Source organism: Amblyomma mixtum, chromosome 1, assembly GCF_055824585.1.
Source record: "Amblyomma mixtum isolate Tamu chromosome 1, ASM5582458v1, whole genome shotgun sequence".
NCBI lineage: Eukaryota > Metazoa > Arthropoda > Arachnida > Ixodida > Ixodidae > Amblyomma > Amblyomma mixtum.
The window spans coordinates 263,328,194-263,354,658 of NC_143012.1; the positions used below are offsets into that span (position 1 = coordinate 263,328,194).

The 26,465-nt window shown below is 45.8% G+C and overlaps 1 protein-coding gene across 1 annotated transcript in view; it reads left to right on the plus strand.

Moving 5' to 3' along the window:
* LOC149371600 (cell adhesion molecule Dscam1-like) overlaps positions 1–26,465 on the plus strand; it is a 184,964-nt gene that overhangs the window by 18,931 nt on the left and 139,568 nt on the right. Inside the window, exon 2 of the mRNA XM_089585203.1 lies at positions 16,851–17,258. Coding sequence (XP_089441329.1) covers positions 16,851–17,258 — 408 coding nt within the window. The remainder of the gene's footprint in view (positions 1–16,850; positions 17,259–26,465) is intronic.

Consider the following 26,465-nt stretch of genomic DNA (forward strand, 5'->3'; position numbering starts at 1 on the left):
AAGCTCCGTATGGTGAGCTTACCGCAGGTGGTGTCATGAGTATTACGCGATCTCTCACATAGGATTTGCAACCTCCTGCTGGATTATCAGAGCACTAGACTTTTCCTCAGGCTACTGCACGGAGCAACTATTGTCTTATGGCTTACGGCTTGTGACATAGGGTTTGCTTTTGCTAGAGTTCAGGGATGCGTGTGCTCGGGAGAGAACTCTGATGTCCGGCAGACTGCCCATTTGAGTACGCTATTAGCCGTCTGACATGAATGGCGTGTTCCGTGGTGAGCACTGGGGAGTCTAAAACCGTTGACAATACACCACTGTTCTTCGAGCACATGGTCTTTGGAATATTTCCTGTATCTCTTTCTTTCTACCTTCACATCCGTACTGCCCCCAGCTCCGTTCCCGCTATACGCAAAAACACGCCAGCTCCATTAGTGCTGAACCGCTACCGCGAAACCCTTCTTTTTATTTGCTGCTTCACAATCGTAATTGACCTGATTTAACTGGTTAAGCCTCTCGGAGCTGAACTTTGCTATACTGAGCAGCTATGGCAGGAGCCTCTAATTTCAGGGGCACAAAGCTACGATGGAAGGTTTAGGTACGACCACCAGCAAGACTAGAGTGAACGCAAACGGAAACACCAAGTCTATTTTCACCACCGCATTACTCGCAGAATAGACGCACTCCTCTTCTCAGTTTGGGTCTACAATAATGGCACGGGAAGAAGGAACTCAGCCGATTGTCTTATTGTTGCCCCTTGATAGTTTTCCGCAAATGCACTGGGTCAAGTGACCCAATATGAAGCTTCACTGTCTCGAAAGGGAGAAAAATAAAGCGTGGGTGCTTTTCCGTAACGTTTCGGCGAAGATTTTGTTAGGTCGCTCTCGAGCATGACCCAGAAGCTCGGGTTTAGTGCTCTCGGGCAATAAGACATTTCGCGCGGAGGAAACTTCTTCCTGGTGGCTTTTAGGTACACAGTTCAGATTAGTTGGTTCGTTGCTACGTTTGCTGTTTTTTTAAGTAATCAGATTCTCGTCGAAGTTATAACGTTCGTTAAGGGCTAGCTCGAAAGGATGCAAAACGTGTGGCATAAACTAATTAACAAACATTCCCTTCAGTTTTCCTTCAGTTTTTTTTTTTGTTTCGAGGTAGTGGAGCCCAAAGCATCAAGGAGAATTTATGCGTCTTCGGTAACAGCTTTTCTTTGAGGTGGCTGTTCAGAGTGTGGAAAAGAGATGCGCTGTATATATTTGCATCTGACAACGAATACTAGGCACACAAGTAAACAATGACTGTACTAGTCATGGAAAACCAACTAGGTCAGCTTGATGTTTTCACCCAAAGCAACACGCTGATACCATGGATAAAAAATAAAAGTGGTCACACAAAATTTTATATGTTCCCCTCATAGCGCATGTCAGATATGTCGAGACGTTTTTCGTTGAAAATGTATTGCACTGAAGATGTCTGGCTCTATCTGGTTATTCCGGAGTGCAAGATGGAAACATACTCATGATGTTACCATTGCGCCTTCATTTTAAGCCAGCGTACGACCAGATGTGAGGTTTTCAAAGCAAGGTTTATTTTTATATTAACGATAATTTGTGATGGCAAGGGCGTCGTTGCTAACTAGAAGCGGATTGTGTACATATAGCTGTGGCTTGTTGGTCTTGTTGCATGGCTACAAAAGCCTATCCTGTTCGCTTGTGTGTTCATCGTCATGTTTTCGCGCTGCTTCCTCCAGATATGTGTGCATATGAGTGTGTGGTGCGCAGACAGTTCTTCTCCAGACAAATGGTAAAAAAAAACTAATATACATATTGAACCTCGTTGCAAAAGACAACTCCTCTAAAATGAAATGAACGAAAACGGCATATTTTCCTCCTTAGAGAGGACGAGCATTCAGCCTACATGTCCACAATGTTTCTGAAGACGAAACAGCTCATTCGGCAGCTGACAAGCAGAAATGTCTCTCAATTTGCTGTCACCCTACCCCGCGGCCTCCCTTGTGCCGAGAAGGTAGCACTTCCAATAATTCGATTCGAGGTGGCCCTGAGTCCTGCATTTCCTAGTCATTACCCTCATTTATCTGCCCTGGATGTACTGGGTGCATTTACAATGATTTAGAATCCACAAGTTATACCTAGTTCTCACTTCTTTAGTGGTAGCCTGGTTTGGGTTATTTGGAGCACATGTGTGAACCTTGGTGCACACGTGTTTTGCCTCTTTTGTCCTCATGTATACAAACTATCATTGTATTTGAACCCTCCTGCACTGCGACAAAAGAGTGCGACTCTTGGCATCGACAGGATTGTCAATAAACTGACCAGCAGCCTACGCAGCATGTACTCAAAGAAGATTAAATCATGGCTTGGTCCTCAAAATTTTTCATTCAGCTAATCTCTTCGATTGTCAAGTCGTTGTGTCTTGTCTACGCAGTCCATTTATTAACCGTAGCAATGCTCAACGTATTAAATTATGGGGAGATTGGAATTATATAGCCTGGACGCAGCTGAGAAGCAGCAGAATTATGTGTTCAAATAGTAAATGTATCAACGCTTATATGATTGAGCTGGACTACTGACATAGTTCGAGAGTACTTTGAAAGCAAACGCCAACGGGCTGAAAGCATAGTGAGGCTCACTGCTCACCGCTTGGTTAGGCTGTTCAAGGTGGGCAACCATTGCAGCATGGGCTCGGCAGAATTCGCTATTAGCGAGCAGTGGGAACAAGGATAGCCAAAGCCTTTTGGTGGATGATTCTGATGTTGAAAAATGTGTCATAATCATGCAAAGGTCATAGGCTGTGTTCACGTAAGGACTGCATTACAGAGTCCGCACTCAGCTTCAAGGCAGATTGCCCAGCCTTTGTGCTCACATCTCGCAAATGCAAAATAAAATATGAAAGAACTATAAAATAAGTTTCACTAAATGTTAAATACAGACTTTCATTCTCAAAGTGAAAATATTTAAAGATATTCCTAACACGAACTAATAACAGAACGCAATTTTGATTGCTCGATACAAGATACAACGCTACTCTATATAGTGGAGAAAAAAGAAAAGGGCAATGAATCTATGTCCTAAGTGTTTATAGAGCAATTTTTAGTTCTTCATAATAATCCAGTGCAGCCTAGATAGACTGCAATGTTGTCCAGGTGAGTCTAATAAAAAACTTCATGCAAAAATGTCGGGCAGCTACAGCCGGAAGGGCTCTACCTAACAACTGTTTTTTTTTTGTTTCTTGAGTGACGAAAGCTGGGATTTGTACATCGTCAGCGTTTACAAAGACAACCATAGCACTTTTTTTGCCTGGTGTAACCCATCACCTTCCAACGTTCTAATTAGAATGTAACACTCGATTCCCCTGTACAGTTGCGTTTCGACTGTTAACAATATGTTCCCATGAAAGGTACGCTCGTTGTCTTTAGAAAAGGAATGGGTACAGAGCCATTCGAAGTACGAGTGGCCTCTGATTGTCTTGAAGCAAGATAAAGTGAAAAGAGAAGTTCAAATAAAAAGCCACTTGCACTGAATATAAAAGAACAGAACAGAAAATGTTCAATGTAGAAATGCAGAGCAAAACGTAAAAGAAGAAACGACTGTCGTCGCCTCATTCTCCATCTTTCAGGCCGGTCCCTAACGACTTCGGGATAATCTACATCGCAAATAGCATCGCGGCCGCATATTTAGCGATAGCAGAGGCCGACCGCGCTGTGTTTGGAAAGCGTGACTGATGACCAGCGCATTATTAGTTTCACTTCAACGCGCATGAGATGAGCAGCCACGAAGAAAAGCAGTTCTTGCGGATATAAAAACTTTGCCGCTTTACTTGCCTTGCTCCTGCTCGCCCGTTCTACCCCTTTTATTTGTTGTTTTACCTTCTCACTTGATTTTTTTTTTCTCTTTTCTTATGCTCAACAGTGACCGTCAGATTTTGTCCTTGCAAAATTTATCTGCCTCTTTTTTTTACACTGGTCAGCGTTTTGCGACTTGCACTATCTTCGGCCCCACGGTGGGGTCATGAACTAGGGAAAAAAAGCCACAGGAGCGGAAACAGTGTTGTTATGCATGCGGAATAGCTAAGTTGGCCCAGGGACTGAACAAATAGTGCTGAGAAGGACAGCGTGTTTTTTTTTTCTTTATCTTTGCCAGTGGGCGGCGTCGTTGGCGCTGTGTTTCGAAAAGGACTACAAACAAAGAGGCTTATAATCAATGGCACTTGTGGGGTTTTAGATAGCACTGTTCTTCTTCAAGAGAGAAAGAAAAACTGGTTCAAATTACCAAGTGCTTATAATCTTGAGGTGGAACCAGCGAAACATTACGCATGGCAAAAATACGCAGCTCCATAAATGATTTATTAACCAACTAGTCCAACAATTTCACCTCTTGTCTAAGTTCTGCGACGTGAAGCGTTTAACTCGGCGATACATGCGGTGCTAGAAATGTTTTGTTTTAGGCGAATACCTTCACTCAAAATGTAAGACCTACAGTCATTATGGCAATCGGGATTACCACAACGATCAAAAAAAGGGTGCATGGTAACGTGCATTATCTGGTAATCGGTCACGTGGCTGGATGTTGATGGTCTCTGCAGTTAATTCAGTCACGAGGTCTTCAGAAAATTCATTTCACTGTAATATCATTGTGAGATGGAGGTGGAGAAATAAAATCCAGTGTGAAAACACGAGGGCGCGAACACAGAGACAAAAATTAGTGCCCATCTCTATTTATTTTAAAAATAAAACACGAATACCCACCCGTTTCTCATGATATTTAAATAGGCTCGAGCTACAACTGGACTAGGCGGTGGTTGTGCACTTGCCTATGTTTAAACTCTATAAAATGCATCTTCGGAATCTATGAAGGATATATACTCGCATTCAACACTTACACGTACTTCACAATCTAGAAAACCTGGTTATCAGCTTGAAAGCTGTCTGCTGTAAAATAGATTCTTGCGGAAATTATCCACCCTTTATGGTCATTGAAGTGTAGAGCTACTCAGCTCCTCTTTGTAACGTCTGCAGTAAAGATAATATACGCGAGGAATAAAAGGCTTATCTGTATCAACAGTGGAAAAATGCAACCTTCTCGGTTTACTTGTGTAATGATGAAAAAGAACGTAAAACAAAGATAAAAAATAAGATGAAACTAACAGGCGAATGGTTCGCGTGATTGGCGGAACGTTCCAAATTGTCCTATAGTGATGACGGCAGTCCGCCAAGCAAGACGACAGCAAAACACTTAAAAAAAAAACAACCTCTGCTTAGAGCCGACGTGGCCTCCAAAAAGAGTTGAACTTGGATTGGCGTTAGTAGCAAGTGCTGTTTGAGTTCGTCGAAGCACAGAATCAGCATGCTCAATTGAAGGCTTACAAAGATAATGTGAGGCAGTCACCTGCTTTTATCTTTAATGAAGTCGATGCAGTAGCGCGGCTACAATCATTCTATATAAATCTGATTCCTTCTCGCAGCAGAAACAAAGTGATGAGGCTGCGTGAGAGCGGCTGTTAGCGCGAACAAGCGAACATTTCAGAGCAACGCTCCAATATTCCACGCCAGATTTGCCGTTGCGCGAGTATGCATAGCACCCGCAAAGAAGCGATGCTAGAGGCACTAAAGCATGGTATAGCTATGAAAACACTATGAAAAGATGCGAGGAATTAAAAGCACCAGCATCCAGCATCCACAGATTTCAGAAGGATGGGTTGTTGGGCAAGTTTGTTCAAAACAATGGAAGGATAGGTTGCGCATATAGGACTACCGCAAGAGTTGACATGACGGCACTGCCAAAGTTTGCCCCTGTAACGTCTTGTTATCTCTTGTAGACGTCTCACATGCGCAACTCTGCTTTTTCATCTATTTTTGCAAAGGTTGCTGCAGGCTAGAACTTTAAACTTCGAAAGAATGAGCACTGAACGATAGAGACGGGATACGTTGTTGCTAACACTGCGTTTGTTGCGGCACTTGCAGTATTTGCAGCTGAAGAACTTTTTTTGCACATACATTTATAAGAATCTTAGCGAAATGCTTCAGCATCTAGCCTGCATTAAATGTCTTTTAAAAACCAAGTGGCACTATGCCTTTTTCGCAACGCAAGACCTTCGTTTGTTTTCGGGAATTCTAACTGACTTTCAGCAGATATTTATGTGTCAGCTCCGAGGAGAAGCTCTGGTGGGCATCCCTTAAGTTACTGCGAAAGAACGCAAGTTCCGAAATTTTTTTATCATTTTCGGTTCGGGATTCAAGATGGCCAAAGAGAACCAAGATCGAAAGGTGGTTCAGAATGTTTTCTCTCTGGTTGCATTTCTCTCCACTTTTTTTGCAGCATATGCAGCATATCTGATTTCACAGCTATTGAGCAGGCAAGACAATGAAAAGAGGTGCTCGTTACAACATACATGACGGATGCTAACAGTCACCGTAACCAAGGAGTACTGGGGATATCTTTTTGTAATTTGTGCTTTTTCATGAATCGAGGAATATTAAAAGGAGAAGAAGAAAAACACATGCCACGTGTGGCACCCAAACCTATCACCTCCGAGCAACCTAGTTCGGTTTTTTAAAGAAAGCTGAGAAGGTGGGTTCTTTGTAAGGTTCGAAAAATGTTTACAATCGCGTCCAACCTCTTAAATCTTTCTCTGGCGCTTTACGTCACACGATAAGCACCGGCCCCACCTTCAGCCTGCAGCTCTTTGCGAAGCTCTGAAGCATACGCCATAGTCACTTGTGAAACACGCTGAGGGAGGGTCACTGGTAGTGACAGCTTGCATCGAACTCACTTTTCCGTCCGCATAGTCGGCGCCGAATGGCTCCCAGCACGAGAAGGAATAGGTGACGTCGTGCAACGTGCAAGGTCCGGGTGAAGAGAAAGTTTTAGTGGGATCTTTAGTTGTATTTGCTCTTTTTTAATCTAGCACAATCAGAAAGTGGATGAGGGTCAGTGGACGAGGGAATGCATTGGTAAACTTATAGATTACCAAAAAAGAAAAGGCGTAATTATGATATTGCAGAAATGAAAATGGAAAACACGCGGCACATTTGAGGGCTTGCCGCGAAAGCAATATATGTTTCACGTTCGGTTTTTTAGAGCTGGGAACATGCCCGCGAAGTGGACGCGTACACTCGTAAACTCGCCAAAATAAAACCAGAAAACAAAAATTGAAAACAGTCATGAAAATCTTTTATTTCAGAACCAAGGACGAAACACTATCATGCAAATACCCTAGGCGAAAGAGAAATATTTTTTAAACCTGAAATGCTTGTAGTTCGCGTTTTGGGCATTGGTAGCTGAATATCGTTCCGAAGTCGCGGCCAAGTTCAATCCAACCAACGTGGAATAAGCCGACGAAATATGCCCTCGTAAACGTCTTCAGATACCAGAAAAGTTCCTCCAGTGTTATGAGCAGAGTTTGGAGCACTCCTGGCACAAATGTAGAAACTCCGATTCGGGGCCTCAGCGACCATTCGACCATAGCTACTTTTTTATTTACCTAATGTGACATATCATACGGCATCAAAATACATCACCGACTGTGGCATCACAGATGTAAAACTGCGTCGGGGCCAGCCAGGCTGATGCAATGATATAAGGAAACCTTTAAAGACATCATTGGCTGTAGTTCCTGGAATGTATGGCTCTGCATAGCTCTTTCTTTTAAAACTTAATATTAGATTAACCTTCCAAAAATGTGAAGATTGGCATAGTACACCACCAATCTGTTTTTTTCTTATTCAATAAAGCGTACTCAGTGGAGTTGTAGTTAACTGCACACAGTCGTCGTTAACCATCAGTAACAGCCTACTCCCGCAATAAAACAGTTGAAATTCTTTCATGATCTTTATAAAATCTCAGCTAAAAAACATGCTTTCCCCGCCTTCGAGTAAGGTGTGTTCAGGCTTCTTTCATCTGTGGTATGTGCAGCACTGGATCTACCATGGGAAATGAATGTTTTTTTAAGCCCCTTTTAATATGAAATGCACTCGTGTGATCTACAAAAAATATGTAGAAACACGCTTGGCTCAAGTATACAAAGCATTTTTTCCCCCTTCAAAAGAGAAATCCCTATTTGCCTGCAGATACCTTTTTAAACCCGCAGTAAGTTGTTGTTCCAAAATTATCAGTCGTAACTCTATCAGCAAAATATGGGCGCCTGTAACCTACTCAAATTTAAGCCGCCGTTACATCTGATCAGGCGATAAATATAGGCAGTGCCTTGCAGCGACAGGACTTGAATAATAATTCGCAACACAGCCTACGGTGTCGTCAGAAAACGAAAATAGTATAACTGTTTGTCGCAAAAAGAGGTAGTAAAACCTAAGATGTCTATTTCGCGAAAAGCTAAAAAATTTTGCTGCCGGTTTGTCGTCTTTTTCGTCAAGCTGCGAAGTAAAACCCGCGAAAAGGTGGTGTACATTATGCACGCTGACTTAGGTATTCGCGCCTTGTAGCAAGTACCACAGCTCGATAGCGCAAATCAAACCTTAAAACATGGTGCGAGCGAACAGACGGAAAGTCCCATTTCTATGGGCAATAACTTCCGCCTAATGAAAGCTGTTTCACAAGCCGCCTTCAGCGAAGCCACTTTGCTCGCCGTGAAAAAAAAAATTGCTTATTGCCTTAAGCTAAGGCGCAATAAAGGCAATGCTACTGGGCTTTCAAGAAATTCGTTGCACTTTCCACTGACCTCTTCCTGCGTGTGAGAGTTTGGCGATGTGTGCTCTGGAAATATTTGATTTAAGCGCTGCTAACCTCACTAGCTCCTCTTTATGCTTCGAGCTCTAGTTTCTGGACCTCCACCATTCTGTTCAGATTTATCTTGAATGCATAAAACTCACTTTAAAATATCACCCCTGTTCTCAATTTGAACAAGTTGGCTGCCACGTGCGCACTTGGTTGTTAACCGTGCAGATCTGTTTTAGTCGCCTGCGAGCCTACGCACACATTCGTTCACTCCCTCTCCGCCACTTCAGTTTCACGTCACGTCTCCGCTAAAGGGAAAACCGGAGATGGGATCTCCCGAGAGCGGCTCGGCGCAAAAACGGGAAGCTGCAGCAACCTGACAAGCAATAAGAAACCATTGCTGCAGCAGAAGCAGCAGCACCCGAGGAACGCACAAGACGTGAACGATCCTTCCGCGCAGTCCACAGATCCCTGCCTCCCATTGCTTTCCCAGTTTTCTCCTTTCCTATCTTTCGCTAGCCATGTCTTCCGTCTCTTTCGCGTGACGAGGGGAGCGCGCCTGCCAAGCTCGGCCAGTGTTTGCTTTGGTGTCCGCGCCGTTTCCGCCGCCTCGCATCACGCTCGGACGAATCGCATAGCGTGGGCCCCGGCGATCCCGATGACAAGCGGGTCCTCTCCCCGCATGGGCCACCGCGGAATGGCCGACCGACCGATGGGGGCGAGCCCCGCTGGGCGGATCGGGCCCAGAACTCGGCGTTCGGCGTTTTGCCGCATCTCTCCAGACCAGTACGCGAGGAGGACGAGCACTACAATAGTTGTTTACCCCGCGGCTGCTCTAGTTCCGTCGACTGGAGCCGCAGGTTACTGTTGACGAGTTCATCGTTTAGAATTCATGCCAATTATAGATAGAATGACATCTTTGTAACGCCTAGAGCGTTGAAGCCAAGACGATGGCTGCGAATATACATATGTACAGATGAATGTGTAGCTCGGGTACAACTGCTGGTCGGGAACCCATGGCTGGGGATATTCGATATGGTATCTTCGAAAAACGAATAAAAGGCACTGTGGCAAAAACCACTTGTAATGAGAAAATATTGACGCAACCATATTTTTAGCAGTACTTGGTTTACCGTCTGGTGTAAATCGCATATTATTCTGTCTATTGTCCTTGGCATTCCACAATACGCAATAGCTATACCATTCAAGCATTCTCCTTCTTTTATTTCTTGTTGATAAGCAGTGAGGAACGTATAGAAATATATACAAATAAGGTCTACCTCACCAAGAGGGAATAAATCATTCAGTTACCTGAAGGTCGTCGCTCTAATACTCCAGACTTTACGCAAAAATATAAATGCGTATGTCTCATATAAAAAAAAAAAAACTTTCGCAGTAACAATAAATTTATTATAATTGTCACGCGTCAAAAAAATGAGAGTTCATTATGATATTTCTGAGGCCAGACACACTCATTACAGGAGTATTGTCACGAACACGTAAAGATTAATATAGTCGCAAGAAGTTCACAAATCTCTTTGCATATGGGTTCGAAAATGTAGTCGTCGGAATATATTCCTTAGCGTTGTGTCTGAAAACGCTGCATCCTTAGAAAGTATGGATGTCATCGCTTGTCACCCCAGTGTAGCTTTTTAAAGGCAAGAGCACTTCTATGCTCTCGCCACAAACTCCCGGTCCCGTACACAAGAGATAAGGCTGCGCTCAAGGCACCGTTCTTTTTTTAAACAAATATAAAGTTGTGCTCGGCTGCCGGCATGCTTCCACCCAGACAATGAAAGCCAGCAAGCAGGTGCTTCTGAAGCGTCGATGGGAACTTCCTGGCGGAAGTGTAGGTATAAGAATGTAGCAATGTTCCTGTGTAAACTCTCGTTCCTGTTGCGACACAGAGAATTTGTTCCGTTCCGAAGAAGTCACAAAAAGAGAACTTCAGAAGCTGGTTCACCGCGGGCGGTTTTGACAAAAGAACTGGTTTTGGCAAGGATGAACTTTTTAAGTACGGGAAGGCCGGAGTCTTACAAAATAGTCATAAACTTTCTATGTTTCCTTTAGGTTACATCAAGGTTACAGGAACGTATTGCAGAACGAAACAGAGCGTTCACTCTCGGTTAAAAATACAGCGGGGCTGAAATAATTTTGTCAGTATAAACGTCGCTTAAGTATCACCTAAATTTTTTGTGCCACTGAAAGACTGCTGGCATGAGAAGAAAATCTTACCGAGTGCATCTCCTGTTCATATTTTGTTTGCATACACACGTTTTCTTCCTACGCAGCTGAATGTAGACACCGACAGACAACGTGGCGAGTGGGTCACAATCGTAATTTAAGGCATATCGCTAACATAACTGCCAACATTAATAGACCGATTTCACAAGCAGTTGTGCTACGCCACCGCTGCCGCGATGCACTCTGGGAGTTGTGGTACTGCGGCCGGCGGCGGCGTCGGCGCGGTGCGTGGCGCACGCGCAAGAAGCAGCCCTGTTTGCGTCGCCACACGATGTTTCTCTGCATGAATGCTAGATTTGCGGCACTGTGGACACCTGAGGGGTGTCATGAGCTCCGACAACTGTGCGAAGCAGTGGGTCCCGGATTTTCCGTTTTATAGAAGAGAAAAAGTACCCAAGACATTGCGTAGAAGCTGTTCACGAAAGGCAGGGGAAGAAGTCCTGTTCAGTGCATTTAGCCGTATTGTCCCTGTTGATCAGTGGACAGTGAAAAATTTTCAAGTTCTGAAGCTGTATGAAATTTTTTTACGCGCCGCTCAGCTTTGAGGCGGTCCCTTAAATTGTTAAAAAGAAGGCGATCGGATTTGCCTTCGTGCTGCGTCGTCAAGCCGTCCTTGCAGAGATTTCTGCCCGGTGCAAGGTTGTAAGGGAACACGTGTGCTCAGATTTATTGTCATATTCAGGAACCCACAATGTTCTTTTGATACACGTATTAACTCCTGATGCCTCGAGCTGCCATACTAGCGATAATGCTTTCTCTATTTCACGGAATGAGAAAGCGAGGCTATAAAACTGTAGATATGCGAAATAATTCCAGCTCACTGGTCGTTGAGCATGAGTGGCATTCCAGTATCAGCCACATACCATTTATGCCGGGATATCATCCACATTTTGCCCGTTGTTTTCGAAAAAAAAAGGCCATCTACTGTACTCGTATTGCGACAATAACGAGAGTGAGTCGTGCGGGGGACGCCCTGGCAGAAGATTATATTAACCTAAATAAAAAGCAATTAGTGTAGCAATAATCAAAATAAAACTATTGGTCACGAAATTAAAAACCCCTAAACCCTAATTAAGCGTACTCAAAAGCTTCCCGATTGGCTTGTCTTTTTCTCATTTTGTACTGAACACAAGCATTTGTCACATCTCCATTTAGAAAAACGGCATAGATCGCTCGAATGCTCATCTTTCCTGCCGGTGACCCGCCGAGCACGTCGTGAATACACTTATGTGTTTATGTGAATAAAAAAAAACTATCGCATGGCCAGTTTTCAGCAAGGGCTATGACGAAAAAATAAAGACAACAAACGCTGTGTGACACGTCTATAGCGAATGCCTAGATGAATACAGCGAATACTGGAACAGCTAAATGTGGTGGCAAGAAATGTAAAAACTGTCCGAAGACGTTTATAAAATCGCGTGCATCGCTATGCGTTGAAATATTCTGCTGACAAAATTAACGAAAGCGGCGGTCAAGCGCGTTTGCATCGTAACCTGCAGCATTTTCCAAAGCAAGGTTCTAGTAACTAGCGCAGCGTCGCCACCACGTTCACTCCACTTCAAGGCGCAACTGACCACCCTCTCTCGCTGCTCCTACCGCGATCAGCATTGCACCCCTCGAAACTACGCCGTGGAGCCTCTGTTTCCTTTATAGACCTCAACACAATAAACGAAACTGCGGAAAGTGCGGCCGGGTATAATGCTTGTCAAGGCGCAAAGTAATGTGGGCTGTCGTGCAGACGACGCCACGAAGGACTACAACCAAGATGGCGGCTGGCTACTCCCGGTAAACGCGCGCATGCGCAGTAGGCTTTGTGAAATCGGTCTATTGTAACTGTGAACTTTTCAACATTACAGAGTCAAGGCAAGAGGAGTTTTCTTAATTAAAGCAAATATACTAAATACATATTCTTCCATGAATCTTCTATAGATGGCGCCATCTACGCTAGCGACGCAACGAATCAGTTGGGCAGACAGCAACAATCCAGGCAGCAAAGCGCTGCGTCGTGCGGCGGAGCTATTAGGCAGAGCAACACAGTTTCGAATGGGCTGTCCCTATAGTCTTTGCTTCATTGTGAAAAAACGTTTTCGCCGATTGCAGAGAAGTGAGCAGCAATATCGCGATTTGCTACCTCGAGCAGTTTCAGTCAGAAATGAAGCCGATAACGCATCGCATTGCGAAAATAGTGCCGCCCGTGTAACAGAGCTGGCAGTAAAAAAATAAATAAATGTAAATGTACGGAAAAGAATTTTTTTTGCGCATTCATGTAATTTCGCGAAGAATGTCTCAGAATCCTCCACGCCGGTTTCGACCTTGCCTAAAGAAAAGCTCTTTCATGAGAGTTTAGCAAAGGAGGCCAGATTTTTCAGCTCTTCCATATGCAGTTCTTAAAAACTATTGCTGTCGCAGGTCCACGTGTGCGTAGAAGTTAGACAAAAGCAGAAAAAAACATGATATATAACAAAAAGGCCGCTCCCTTTTTGGTGACGCATAACGCGCTACCACAATCTCCCAAGATGGATTACCGTGGTCGCTGAAGCAGTCTCTCCATTGAGTCATATGGAGAAGCGCCTTTTTTATTCGAGAAATTGTTTATTAACGCAATTTTTTCCTTAATACAAGATTGTACCATAACAACATATATATCTGCAAATTGCATTTAGGGATGATTGCAGCTCTTTGTTACTTGTTGCTAAAAACGTACCCCATTGGTTTCCGACGGCAGTCTTAATTACTCGGAAAATTATGCTCAGGAAAGTAAAAACAGCGCTAAAGTTTAACCAAACCACACAGAAAGACGGACAGGAAGAGCGCTGACTCCAACTATGTTTATTGAAAGCCACATGTTGCATATATATAGCCCGAAGAACGTGAACGCATGCGCATTTCTTACATGGCAAAAAAAACAAACGCACACACGGACGAAAACTTCTCATAATCGCGTATTTTTTAGCAACCTATGCTCACTTCCTCGTAGGGAGATAGAAGTGGTGGTGACGCAAATGCCACCTCTCTCTTTGATAAAAAAGACTTCTGCCAGTTCACGAGATAATCTATCTTTACTTCTAGCTAGAATTTTAATCGCGTCAAGTCGTGGCGCAGTTCTTTTTATTTTCATCAATGAAAGAGCGGCAATGGGCGGGTAGCTTTTAGAAGAATCTGATGCGTTCCCTAACGACCTTCTATGTTCCTCAGCACGCTCGTTGACGCAGCGTCCAGTCTGACCGACGTACACCATGCCACAAGTAAGGGGGATCTCGTAGACCACTCCCGTGGCACACCTTAAGTAGAGCTTCGAGTGCTTCTTCCCACACCCAGATGTTGCTTTAGAACTGCTGCTAACCTTGGGGCATATCTTGGACAATTTGCAGGGGGCGGAGAAGACCATGGGGACTCCGTATTTGTTTCCAACTCCTTTTAAATTGTGGGACACTTTGTGCATATACGGCATCACCACTGGTTTGGCTTCACCGAAAGTTTCTTCCGGCGTTGCCCCTTTAGCTTGCCCTTATGTTTCTGCAGCAATGCCTCGATCATGGCAGCCAAGACGTGGTCAGGGAACCCTGCTTTACGCAGTCTGTTCACCTCACTCTGGAAGCTCGCCCGCATCATGTGAGAGCACGACTTGAGGAGTGCTGATACCATAGAAAGGGTGGCGATAGCCGTCTTAACAGTTTTTGACTGAGCGGAATCATACGGTAAAAAAATCTTTCTTTGCCCTGGGAAGGTAGCGCCAGCAAACACTTCCATACCCCAGCTTAATCTGAACATCCAAAAACTGGAGGCAGTCCTGTTCAGGAAGCTCAAGTGTGAAAGACAGAAGCTTCCCATGTTGTGCAAACATTTCTAAAATTTTCATGGCAGTCCTCATAGCGCCCTCTGCCATGTCTCTTTAAAGTCACTAAAAAATCATCAACATATCTAAATATGTTCAGGACAGTTCCGTCGTCAGTTAGTGATGCCGGAATGTTGTGAATGGATGCGAGAAAAATGCTACATAAAACTGGCGCGACATATGAACCGATGCAAATGCCCTGGCGTTGTAGGAACCGCCGGTTGTCAAACTGAATGAAGGTATAAAATATATAACTTAATATAAAACTAAAAAAGAGGCATAAAATTGTCAGCGCTCACCCCTGCCTTATTTTGAAATGCAAAGGTGCCGCTTGCTTCTATACATTGTCGGACAGCAATGAACAGGTCGCTATGGGGCACAGAGCAAAAAAGATCTACAACATCTATAGAGAAGGCGCAACCAACCTCCTTTTCCCTCTCCAACAGGCCGCCTACATCAAAGAATTTTTCGTGGAAAAAAGAGTCAGAAGGGTTAAAAGTCCCACATTTAAAACGAGTTGTCAACAACTACGGAGTCCCCATGGCCTTCTCCGCCCCCTGCAAATTGGTCAAGATGTGCTCCAAGGTTAGCAGCGGCGCTAAAGCAACATCTGGGTGTGGGAATAAGCACTCGAAGCTCTATTTAAGGTGTGCCACGGGAGTGGTCTACGAGATCCCCCTTACATGTGGCAAGGTGTATGTCGGTCAGACTGGACGCTGTGTCAACGAGCGTGCTGGGGAACATGAAGGTCTTTAGGAAACGCATCAGATTCGTTCGAAAACCTACCCGCCCATTGCGGCTCTTGCATTCATGAAAATAAAAAGAACTGTGTACCACGTCTTGACGAGGTTAAAATTCTAGCTAGAAGTAAGGATAGATAAGCTCGTGAACTGGTAGAAGCCTTTTTTTATCGAAGACAGGAGTGGAATGTGCGTCAGCACCACTTCTATCTCACTACGAGGAATGAGCATATATTGCTAACAAAAATACACGATTATGAGAAGTTTTCGTCCGTGTGTGTGTTTTTTTTATGATGTAAGAAATGGGCATGCGTTCACCTTCTTAGGGCTATATATATGCAAAATGTGGCTTTCAATAAACATAGTTGGAGTCAGCGCCCGTCTTGTCCGTCTTTCTGTGCGGTTTGTGTAAAATTGAGTGTTGTTTTTACTTACCTGAACCTAATGCCACACCAACTAACCCAGCAAAAGGTACTGTTAAACGAACTTAATTACTCGGTTCGAGCATAGGACAAATGTTAAAAGGAAGCTTTGTCTCTGCATGGGAACTTTTATCCATTCTCATCAGTATGCTCAAGATGCATTATTGCTATATCCAGTTTCCTCTCAATGAAAAGTGATGACTAAGATGGATTTGATGGTGCACCCTGTGCCGCAGCAGACAGTATGACTCCGACGCACTACTGAGCGTATTTCACATGTATCAATAAATTCTTTGGAGTGGGCGGCGGAAAGTGTTAAAAAAGGTCCGAACACAGCAGCCGCCACACACCCAAGCCGTTTATTTCATTCATCATTGTCTTCTGACCTGGTCGCGACAATTTGTTGAGGTACAGCCCGTTGTATTTAGCCTTGACAAAAATGAAACGTGGAGCACCAGTGCTTGGTTTAGAAATTTCTTTGCCCTCTTTACTTTTTACGTGGTTAAAAGTAATGTGAACTCGACCGTGAAAAGTTGTATCAATGTCATTGTGGAGTTCTTGTGAACACTATATGTTGTCTGACGCACGCCGGTAGCGTTGTTGCTTTAATTGTGATATAACCCCTTTGGACTTCGTACCTAAGTTACAGTTCAGGTAAATTTCTGGCTAGATGTCATATCCCCGAGGCATTCAGTACATTTATACTGTACATTTGACGTGAACGAGAGGTCTTGCGTTGATTTATGAGAATTAATAATGCAGCAATAGCGGAGAAGGCGACAGACAAAGAAAAAGCTAGAATGTACAGCACTGTAAACTTCTTCCTTCAGAAGTGTTTCGGAAGACTTTTATGTGCAACACCTTACCAGGTTAGCTACCTGATTTTCTCAAGTGTTGGCGTAATCCTTTTCTTGGCTTTCCCACGCAGTGCTCCTGCACATCCGGATACTGCCTCAGCGCGGAGGTTACTTGGTCTCGGCATCGTCGGTGCACGACGGTGATTTCACAAGCACCAGTGTCAGTGCCAGCAACGTCCAGGGCCCACAGCTGACGAGAGAGATCCCGTCGCGGCTGCTGTTCTCGAACTCCTCGGGCAGCAGCCTGCCGTGCTCTGCCAGCGGCCAACCGGCGCCGACCATCCGCTGGCTCACCGATGACGGGGAGGAGGCAGTCGACGTCCCCCGGCTGAGGCATGTGCGCCAGGGCGACGGCTCGCTGGTGTTCCTGCCCTTCCGCGCGGACCAGTTCAGGCGTGACGTTCATGAGGCCCGCTACCGGTGCTCAGCCAGCAACGCCATAGGCACCGTGGTCAGCGCCCAGGTCCATGTCACCGCCGGTGAGTAAGAAATTTGTTGTTGTTGTTGGCTTCACAACACAAGGCACACACCCGCACAGATGGAGTATGGACATACTCCTCTTATAATGATGATGGTGATGATGATGATGATGATGTATTAACGGCACATACCCACGGCGGGGGATTGACCAGGGTGCATAGCGGATACTTATGCCTTTTGTGTTTTTTTCTTTGTCGTTATCATACCACTTATGCACGGTGATAAGGTGACCGTGCGCGCATTCAATCTCAAATCGCTTCCACTCTTGCAGGCTAGCTCAAAGAATGACAACGCTCACCTTAAGACTCAAAATACGGGGCCCGTCCAAGTTGTAGCTTAGTGTATTACGCGGTGCCAGCGGGGGCACTGGAGAAAAAAAAATACCTCTGGCTTGCGGGTCAGACTAAGGATATGGCTGTAGAGAGAGCCACCTCGCTGCTAGAGCCGGAATGAGCGCCCGACTCGGCATCACGAGATGGCTTCGACCAATGCTTTTGTCATGAGTTTTACATCAACAATATGGATTTTCAATCCACTGTGTAGAGCGTGTTGAAAGCTATGAGAAAACTACAAAAGCAAGATTAGCCATAAAAGTAACTACGCTCTTTTCTTGGTTTCAACGTCTGCTTCCTTTTATTTTTGCTTGCATTTTATTTTCTGCAGCGTGTATGAATTTATTTTCAATGGCGGCATTCGAAAGAAAAAGAAAAATACATATTGCCACGCGCCTAACGCGCCGCGCGGCCTCCGCGCTGAGTCCAAGACGACGACGAAGCGGCGGTGGGCTCTCGAGGCGTGCTTGTTCTGTTCGGTGTCCTGGAACCTGGCGCTGTAATTAAAAGAAGGCTCCCAGTCTAGGCTTCTTCCCGACGCCTATCTCCACGGCCCCTCTGGTCGTGACACCCCGCCCTGCCTCCGACTGTCCCTGCAGCCAGCCCCACCTATCTCACTCTTCAGACCCCACGAACGCCTAAGCCCTTTCACGGTGACCTGTTTGAAGATGCCGAAGGTTGGTTGGCGCACTACGAACGGGTTGCGACCTTCAACTGCTGGGACGCCGCTACAAAGCTGCGTAACGTGTACTTTAGCCTTGAGGACTCTGCACGCACGCGGTTCGAAAACCGTGAGGCTACTTTCTCGACGTGGCAGGACTTTCGACGTCAGCTCCTGAGTACGTACGCCAACAGCGACCGCCGGGAGAGCGCGGAGCGCACCCTGTCCTCTAGAATTCAGCTCCCCAATTAGGTTGTTGCCATGTACGTCGAGGATGTGACGCGTCTTTGTCATCGCGCCGATCCGGCAATGCCTGAAGAAAAAAAGCTGAGGCACCTCATGCGCTGCGTGAAAGACCAGCTCTTTTCCGGCCTCGTGCTGAAACCGCCCAACACCGTCGCGGAGTTTCTGGCCGAGGCCGTCCACATGGAGAAATTGCTGCAGCAGAGATCCCAACAGCACGCCCGGCAACTGCGTCCGTCGTCGACACTGTCAACGTTGGACCGATTCGACCATGATCCCAGGACGAATCCGGACTCCCTTCGTGAACTCATCCGTTCAGTGGTCCGCGAGGAGCTGCAGCACCTTCAAGGAACCTTTGCCCCTCGCGTCGATTCCGTCACCAGCGTCATCCGCGAGGAAGTCCGGCAGGCCCTCAGAGCACCAGACGCTGCAGTTTTGCCGGCGCCGCCACCGACGCTGACAGCTTGTCCCGCGCTCCCGTCGAACCTCCCCCACAAGACACCACCGACGATGATAGCTTCCTTGGAGCGGTCAGCACGTCTGAGCTCGTTTCCAGACAGCGTGCCGACGCCGAGCTGCGTCTGCTCATCGATCATCTCGAAGGTGGGTGCCCTGAAATACCACGATACCTCGCTCGTGGACTGTCGTCGTTCTGCCTACGGAGAGGAGTGCGTTATAAAAAGAACTCTGCCTCAAATCCGACAACTTACCTGCTCGTCATACCGTCTGATCTACGGGATGAAGTCCTCTTTGCCTGCCATGATGAACCTACTTCCGGCCACCTTGGAGTTACACGCACCTTGTCCCGAATCCGGCAGAACTATTACTGGCCCAACCTTACTTCAAGTGTAAAGCATTATGTCCGGACATGCCGGCAATGCCAGCGGCGGAAAAAACCCGCGCTCAAGCCTCCTGGACTGCTTCAGTGCATCGAGCCGCCACAAGTACCATTCGACAAAGTTGGCATGGACCTTCTGGGGCCATTTCCTCTCTCGTCGACCGGCCACAAGTGGATCGTAGTCGCCACAGCCTACTTGACCCGCTACGCTGAAACGAAGGCCCTGGCTCGAGGTACTGCCGCCGAAGTTGCCCACTTCTTTATGCACGACATCGTGCTTAGACACGGCGCCCCATCGGCCATCATTACTGACCGAGGCAAGGCGTTTACAGCCCGACTCCTACGTGACATCTTAGCGCTTAGCCATACTGCTCATCGACCAACAACAGCGTATCATCCCCAAACCAATGGTCTAACGGAACGGCTCAACAAAACATTGGCGGACATGATCTCGATGTACGTCGACGTTGAACACAAAACCTGGAATGAGGTCTTGCCTTACGTCACCTTCGCATATAATACTGCGACGCAGGAAACCACCCAGTTCACCCCGTTCCGTCTCGTGTATGGCAGAGAGGTACGCATGATGCTAGACGCCATGCTGCCGTACGGCGACGCAGAGCTCCCCCCTGAAGCAGGCCACTTCGTGGAACAAGCAGAGCAGGCCCGTCAGCTGGCCCGCTTGCACATCAAGGACCAGCAATCCGCCGATGCCCGACACTATAACCTTCGGCACAGGGACGTGCACTACGAGCCGGGCGATCACGTGTGGGTGTGGACACCCGTGCGCCGCAAGGGATTGCGCGAAAAGCTTTTAAATGGGTATTTTGGCCCGTACAGAGTCCTGCGCCGCCTGAACAGCGTCAACTATGAAGTTGTCCCCCATGGAACTGTGATCGCCGGCCCTCAGCGTCACCAGCCGGAAATCGTGCATGTAGTGCGCTTAAAGCCGTACTTTGCGCGTGACTTAGCGCTGTGTTCACGCTTCGTTTTGTACCTTTCTTCCCTTACCCCACGTGTGAACTTGACTCTCCCCGCCTTCATCTAGCGCGCATTGTATAGTTCACCTCACCCATATTTTTCTTCTTTTTTTGCTCCTCCTCCTCTCTCTGTACATATCCCATTCCACATCGAGACGATGTTTGCTTTCGCGGGGGGGGAATAATGCCACGCGCCTAACGCGCCGCGCGGCCTCCGCGCTGAGTCGAAGACGACGACGAAGCGGCGGTGGGCTCTCGAGGCGTGCTTGTTCTGTTCGGTGTCCTGGAACCTGGCGCTGTAATTAAAAGAAGGCTCCCAGTCTTGGCTTCTTCCCGACGCCTATCTCCACGGCCCCTCTGGTCGTGACAATATAATTCATTTCACCCGCAGCATTTTCTTTCACGCAGCGCCGTGATTAAAATAGATATATCTTAAAATGGAGGACGAGGAAAACTTTTACAGGCCAATGAAACGATCTTTTCAAGCATTTATTCCAAAATAACCCCGATATTGAAGTTTCCAGGACAAAATAGAGTTAAGTAAAGGAAAGGAGACAATAAAAGCCGCAGGTATCTCCGAAACGAGTAATGTCTCATGGGCTCAAAACAGAATTTAACAGAAGAAAAATTTTATATGCAGTGCAGCCCGCGTGTGCGTGTTTGCCAAGATGACACTGCGCACGGTAATTTTGAAACTCATTTGAAACAAACCACTGTTTTTACGAAACGAAAGAGCGGAGAGCCTGACTTTACGAGCGCAAGGAGAATGAGAGAAAATTCTTCCTGCAAACGATCCTTACAGACGAAAAATAGGCCTCTGCCTAGTAGCCTGAAAAATGGTCCTGAGCGCTCAAATATATTCTCATCTGTTCGCACGTTTCATATCGTGTGCGGCACAATTTCCTTTCTGTTTTATTTTTTCGCTTTCGATATGCCTGCGTCCTCCTAAACGCTGGCCAAATGGGAAATTTCTTTCTCCAATACGGCTCATGCAACTCAAGTCACGATTGAAGAAAAAAAAGAGACTCAATGTGAACGTCCATGTAAGTTTCCATTGCCGTTGGCATATCGAGAAATTGTTGGCTTCTCGAATGCGTTTGGAGTTACGGCGCGCACGAATTCTTTCACAGTAAAGTAAGAACACAACTTAGTTTCCGGAGCAATGAAAGGAAGAGGTGGTCACATAAAAAAACGACGTACTCGCACGTCTACAGGAGGCTGTAGAGAAAAAAATGAGAGACAGAAGCAAATGCGTCATGTCACATAAAGTTTTCTTTGTATATGTGAGCCGCCTCGGTGGCTAAGTGGTTATGGTGCTCGGATGCTGTCCCGAACGTCGCGAGTTCGACCGCGACCGCGGCGGTCGAATTTCGATGAAGGCAAAATTCTAGACGCATATGTACAGCCGCCCTGATTTTTAATAATATAGCGCGAGCGTCGCCCGAACTGCTGATCAGCGCCTTATAACGGCGATAAGCGTGCAACAAGGCGAGAGTTCGCGCACGCGCACGAAGGCAGAGCGTCGTCTGCTACGCTGTTCCGAGCACGAGGACACACGCCCTGCCACAATATCAGTTCGCAAGATCCCGCCAAGTCGTAGAGCGCATGCGCATGATTGATATGTGAGACTGCATGAGACGTGATTTCTTTCTCTCTCTTTTTTTTTGCCTATTACGGGAGGCCAGCCTGGCGATGCAACGTTATGATAAGAAAAATAAAATCAAAGAAATATAGCAGCACATTGAAACCATTGCCTGGATCGCGATAAAAGGGCTTCCAACTGATGCCTTTTTATACCGTTCAGACACTGCAAGGCTGATTAAAGAGCTGGTTGGAACCCCGTTTATCACGATCCAGGCAATGGTTTCAATGTGCTGCGATATTTCTTTGCTTTTATTTTTTCTTATCATAACTTTGCATCGCCAGGCTGGCCTCCCGTAATAGGCAAAAAATGAGAGAGAGAAAGAAATCACGTCTCATGCAGTCTCACACATTAATCATGCGCATGCGCTCTACGACTTGGCGGGATCTTGCGAACTGATATTTTGGCAGGGCGTGTGTCCTCGCGCTCGGAACAGCTTAGCAGACGACGCTCTGCCTTCGTGCGCGTGCGCGAACTCTCGTCTTGTTGCACGCTTATCGCCGTAATAAGGCGCTGACCAGCAGTTCGGTCGACGCTCGCGCTATATTATTAAAAATCAGGGCGGCTGTACTGTGCGATGTCAGCCCACGTTGAAGAACCTAAGGTGGTCAAAATTTCCGAAGCCCTTCACTACGGCGTCCCTCATAGCCTGAGTCGCTCTGGAACGTTAAACCCTAATAAATCAATAAACCAAAACTTCTATAGGTGATTTCCTTTCAGCATTTGATTACTTCTCAGAAGTCATATTTTTCTTAAAACATGCCTACCTAGTATTATGGCGTTTCCGCAATGCTAATGCACTACCTAGCCCTAAACTAATAAACAGGCAAAGAAGGCTTAGTTACACTAAGCACTCAAATGTCGCTCCGCAGATACTTCATTTTACAGCGTTATCCGGGTAGATTTTTTTTTAAGTGCAAAAATCTCAAAAGATCTGGTGACTCAGCGGAGCTTGTGCACATTTCACAAATCTGGTGGTGCTTTCTGCATGGCGAATATTTTGACCGTCTTCATCTAGACTCCGCCGTAACTACTCCATGATTCATATGTCAACGGTCAAGAAGTCTCTCAGAACACTGAGAATGACGGATTACTGCCCACCTGTTTTAAAACGAGTATGTGACACTCTGCTTTCATGAAGATATCAGGCATCAAAAGTCAACTTTTCAAAACAAAAACGTTATGCTACCAGTACTAGATCAAGATGGGTAGATGGGTAACGCGTTAACTACTCAAGGTTTTTCATTTCTAATATAATATACAACAGCGCAAGATAAAGCAACATTGTACATGGTGAGGGTGTATACGCGTACATGAAGGAAGCTAGTTTCCACTGAAACCAAGGAAAGCATGGAGGCGCTGTTATTTTTCTGTCGTGTTTGTGAAAAGGACATTAATGGCATAATTACTCCATGACTGAAAGAGAATATTTTAGAGAAAAATATGAGAAGACAGCCATATGCTGCTGGTGAGATCCTAGCCTCCGTCCTCTGATTTTCGCGTAAGGAGTTGAGAACTAAGTGAGTTGCGGCGGCGGCTGGCCCTTTCAACATGGGGGGGGGGGGGGGGGGGGGGGTATTTATGCTGCGAGTAACGAAACCTTGACAGTAGTGACCAAAATCACCTCTTGCTTAGCGGCGGACATAGTAAGTTATGTTGTACTTTAAGAGCCATACAGAACGTGACCGAATCGGAGAGAGGGCAAAAACTACGCGAGAACCCTCTTGTGCAACCTATAGCATCAAGACTGCTAGAACTGACGCCCACCTAAATCTACTGAGCGCAACGAGCGCATGAATTCTGGCAGTGCCGATTTTGGCAGTGAAGTACTTCGTCCGCCGATATATACGAGGGTGGCGCTCGTGAACACGCCCACTGTTTCGTTATACGCATCCCGAAAGTAAAAGACTTGGCAGCGACCGCCGTAGATTGGCACGAATAGCACTGTACGCAAAATAAACCGCGAGAAACATTCCCTTGAGCTTTCCTTGCTTTCGAGGATTGTTGGCTGCCTTCTTATGTAGGGTGATTGCTAATGTTCTAAGCATTTAAAGATTTTTATTTAAAAAAAAAACATTTCAGATACGAAGGTGCTGTCTTTAGTGCTGAATTGTAAAACAGGGCGGACATTATGTGCCCCATCGATCAAAAACTTCACCAGTCATTACCCTGAATTAAATAAAAATCTTTTCATTTCAAATCTTTTCAAGCAGAGACTGCTTGCTTTCAGCGTCAAAGGTTGTTGATCGGCTGTTGATTCTCTTGATCGCCACTGTGGCTGAAAATATCTAGCGTGAAAAATACGCATTATAGATTGTTGAGAATGGCGTCGCTGTGCGTGATATCGTCGCCTAAATGAAGTGATTTCTTCGACATCATAGAATTCACCAACTAAACCTGTATTTTATGCATAAGAATTGTGAGAGACGCCATTTTATAAATAATTAACGCGGGAGTGGCAACCCAACGAGCTTGTATATGCGTATTTTGATGTTTTATATTTCGAACCACATTGCCAATTAAGAAAATTGAAAAGCACAGCTCGCGTTCGATGTTCAGTGCCACCATTCGCGCAATAGAAACACTGCCCCATGAAATAAAATATGAAAGGTTAATTAGTTACCCTTTAATTACTAATTTATTTATTTATTTATTTATTTATTTATTTATTTATTTATTTATTTATTTATTTATTTATATGTGGTACATAATGCGCACCTTGCTACACATACAAGGACGTGAGACCGCGCCGACTCATCTCGCATAGTTTTTCAAACGATAATCTGTATATGTTAAAAAAAATAATCTCATACATGTCATAAATAAGCCCATTATTTCCCCACGCATACCTGCTGAATGGTTAGGCCGTACATTAATTACATAGAAGTACGTATGATGTAAGCTGAAGTTATCAGCCTATCCTTGATCAAAATTCTGAAATCGTATTGCAAGGAGCATGGTTGAGGGAAGAAACAAAAAAGAAAACTCGAGAATTAGCTTTTTTTTCAGCCGTTATCAGCAGCCCCAGGGTACTAAGCGAGCCAGACAGCATGACAAAAGAGAGCAGTGAATGCAAACACAACAAAAAAACCTTAGGCTGTTTGCTATAATTGGGGCTGAAGTGACAACTTCTTCACCTCGCTGCATTCTCTTTCCCGCAAGGCTTCTTCAGGCCTAGAAGACAACTCGTCAGCGCACTTTAGAGCGAGGGTTGCTACGATAAGGTGCCTACCGTGTGCCCACTGGAAACCTCAGGCCGATAAAGCTACCACTGGCCGCAGAATACGCTAATTTTTGGTTGCGATGAGGCCCTTTAGTAAGCGAAATGTTTCCACATACAGCCATCACCTCTCAGAAGGAAAAAAAAAACAGAAATTGTACTGTGTACCTTCGCCGACATTTCCATTCAGCACGAAATGCTTCGGAGAACAGGCTCAGCGCATTCTAGGTCGCATTTACAACGGCACCACTTAAAGCCACCTTTACCGTTTAATTCGAGTCAGTGTCGTTGGCATAACTCACCAGATGAGTCCACTCACGCTGACAGGAAAGAATGGAATGGGACAGGCAAGACACCTGTGCTACGTTTTACGCTGATTGGCCTGAGTGACATTCACTGGTTGGTCTGAATACTATGACGTCCCACGGGACGTAGAATTGGCTAGAGCTTACCTGCAGCACTAATGCGAGGCTGACGAGAAAAACTCATCTTGGAATTGCTAAACCATCCCCATGGCTCGGTATATCCCACCATCCAAGCTATTAGTGAAATTTGCTTTAGAAGAATGGTAATCGTCTCTTCCCTTTTTTTTCTTCTTTCAGAGCTTATGCTCGGTGTAGGCAGACCTGATAATTTCTCATCTCACGTAGAAAAGCAAGGAGTGACTCCGCTTACTTCTTTAATGCTTATATAAGAGGGCTCTGTTTGTTTCCTCATGTAACATTGATAACTTAATTGATTGGCGAATGCTTTAAAGCTTCAGTCGGCATTAAGGAATGTCCTCGAGCGCATAAATTTCATCCACAGCAACTTAACAATATTAGATTAAAGATGACTCATGATAAAGATAAATCACTACAACAAGTAGAATAGCAGTGAGAAATACCGTATGGCCATGCCATCTATCGGATCACAAAGCTGACAGCAGGTACTATGCCCTTCTCTGAAATATCGCAATATGTCCGGTCCTTTCACCTTTCCAAGCCCGCCGGTAAAGGCATCGTTACCCTTCCACTAGTGCTCGTTAACCACAGACCCGAACGGACACATTTTCACATCTGTGCGGGTCCGAAGCAGATGAAGCATGGCGGCATCTCCAGAGGATTTACCTTCAGCTCCTCGGTTTTCGTCAGCACCGTCTTTACCGATATCCATGGGAGGAAAAGACGTTGCCGCGGAATCCCGACGGAGCAACGCGACCCCCCCCCCCCCCCCCCCCCCCATCTCCACTTGACCGGATCTGTAATTCGCCTTTCAGGCAGTCACGTACTATCAGCGCTGCTTAGACAC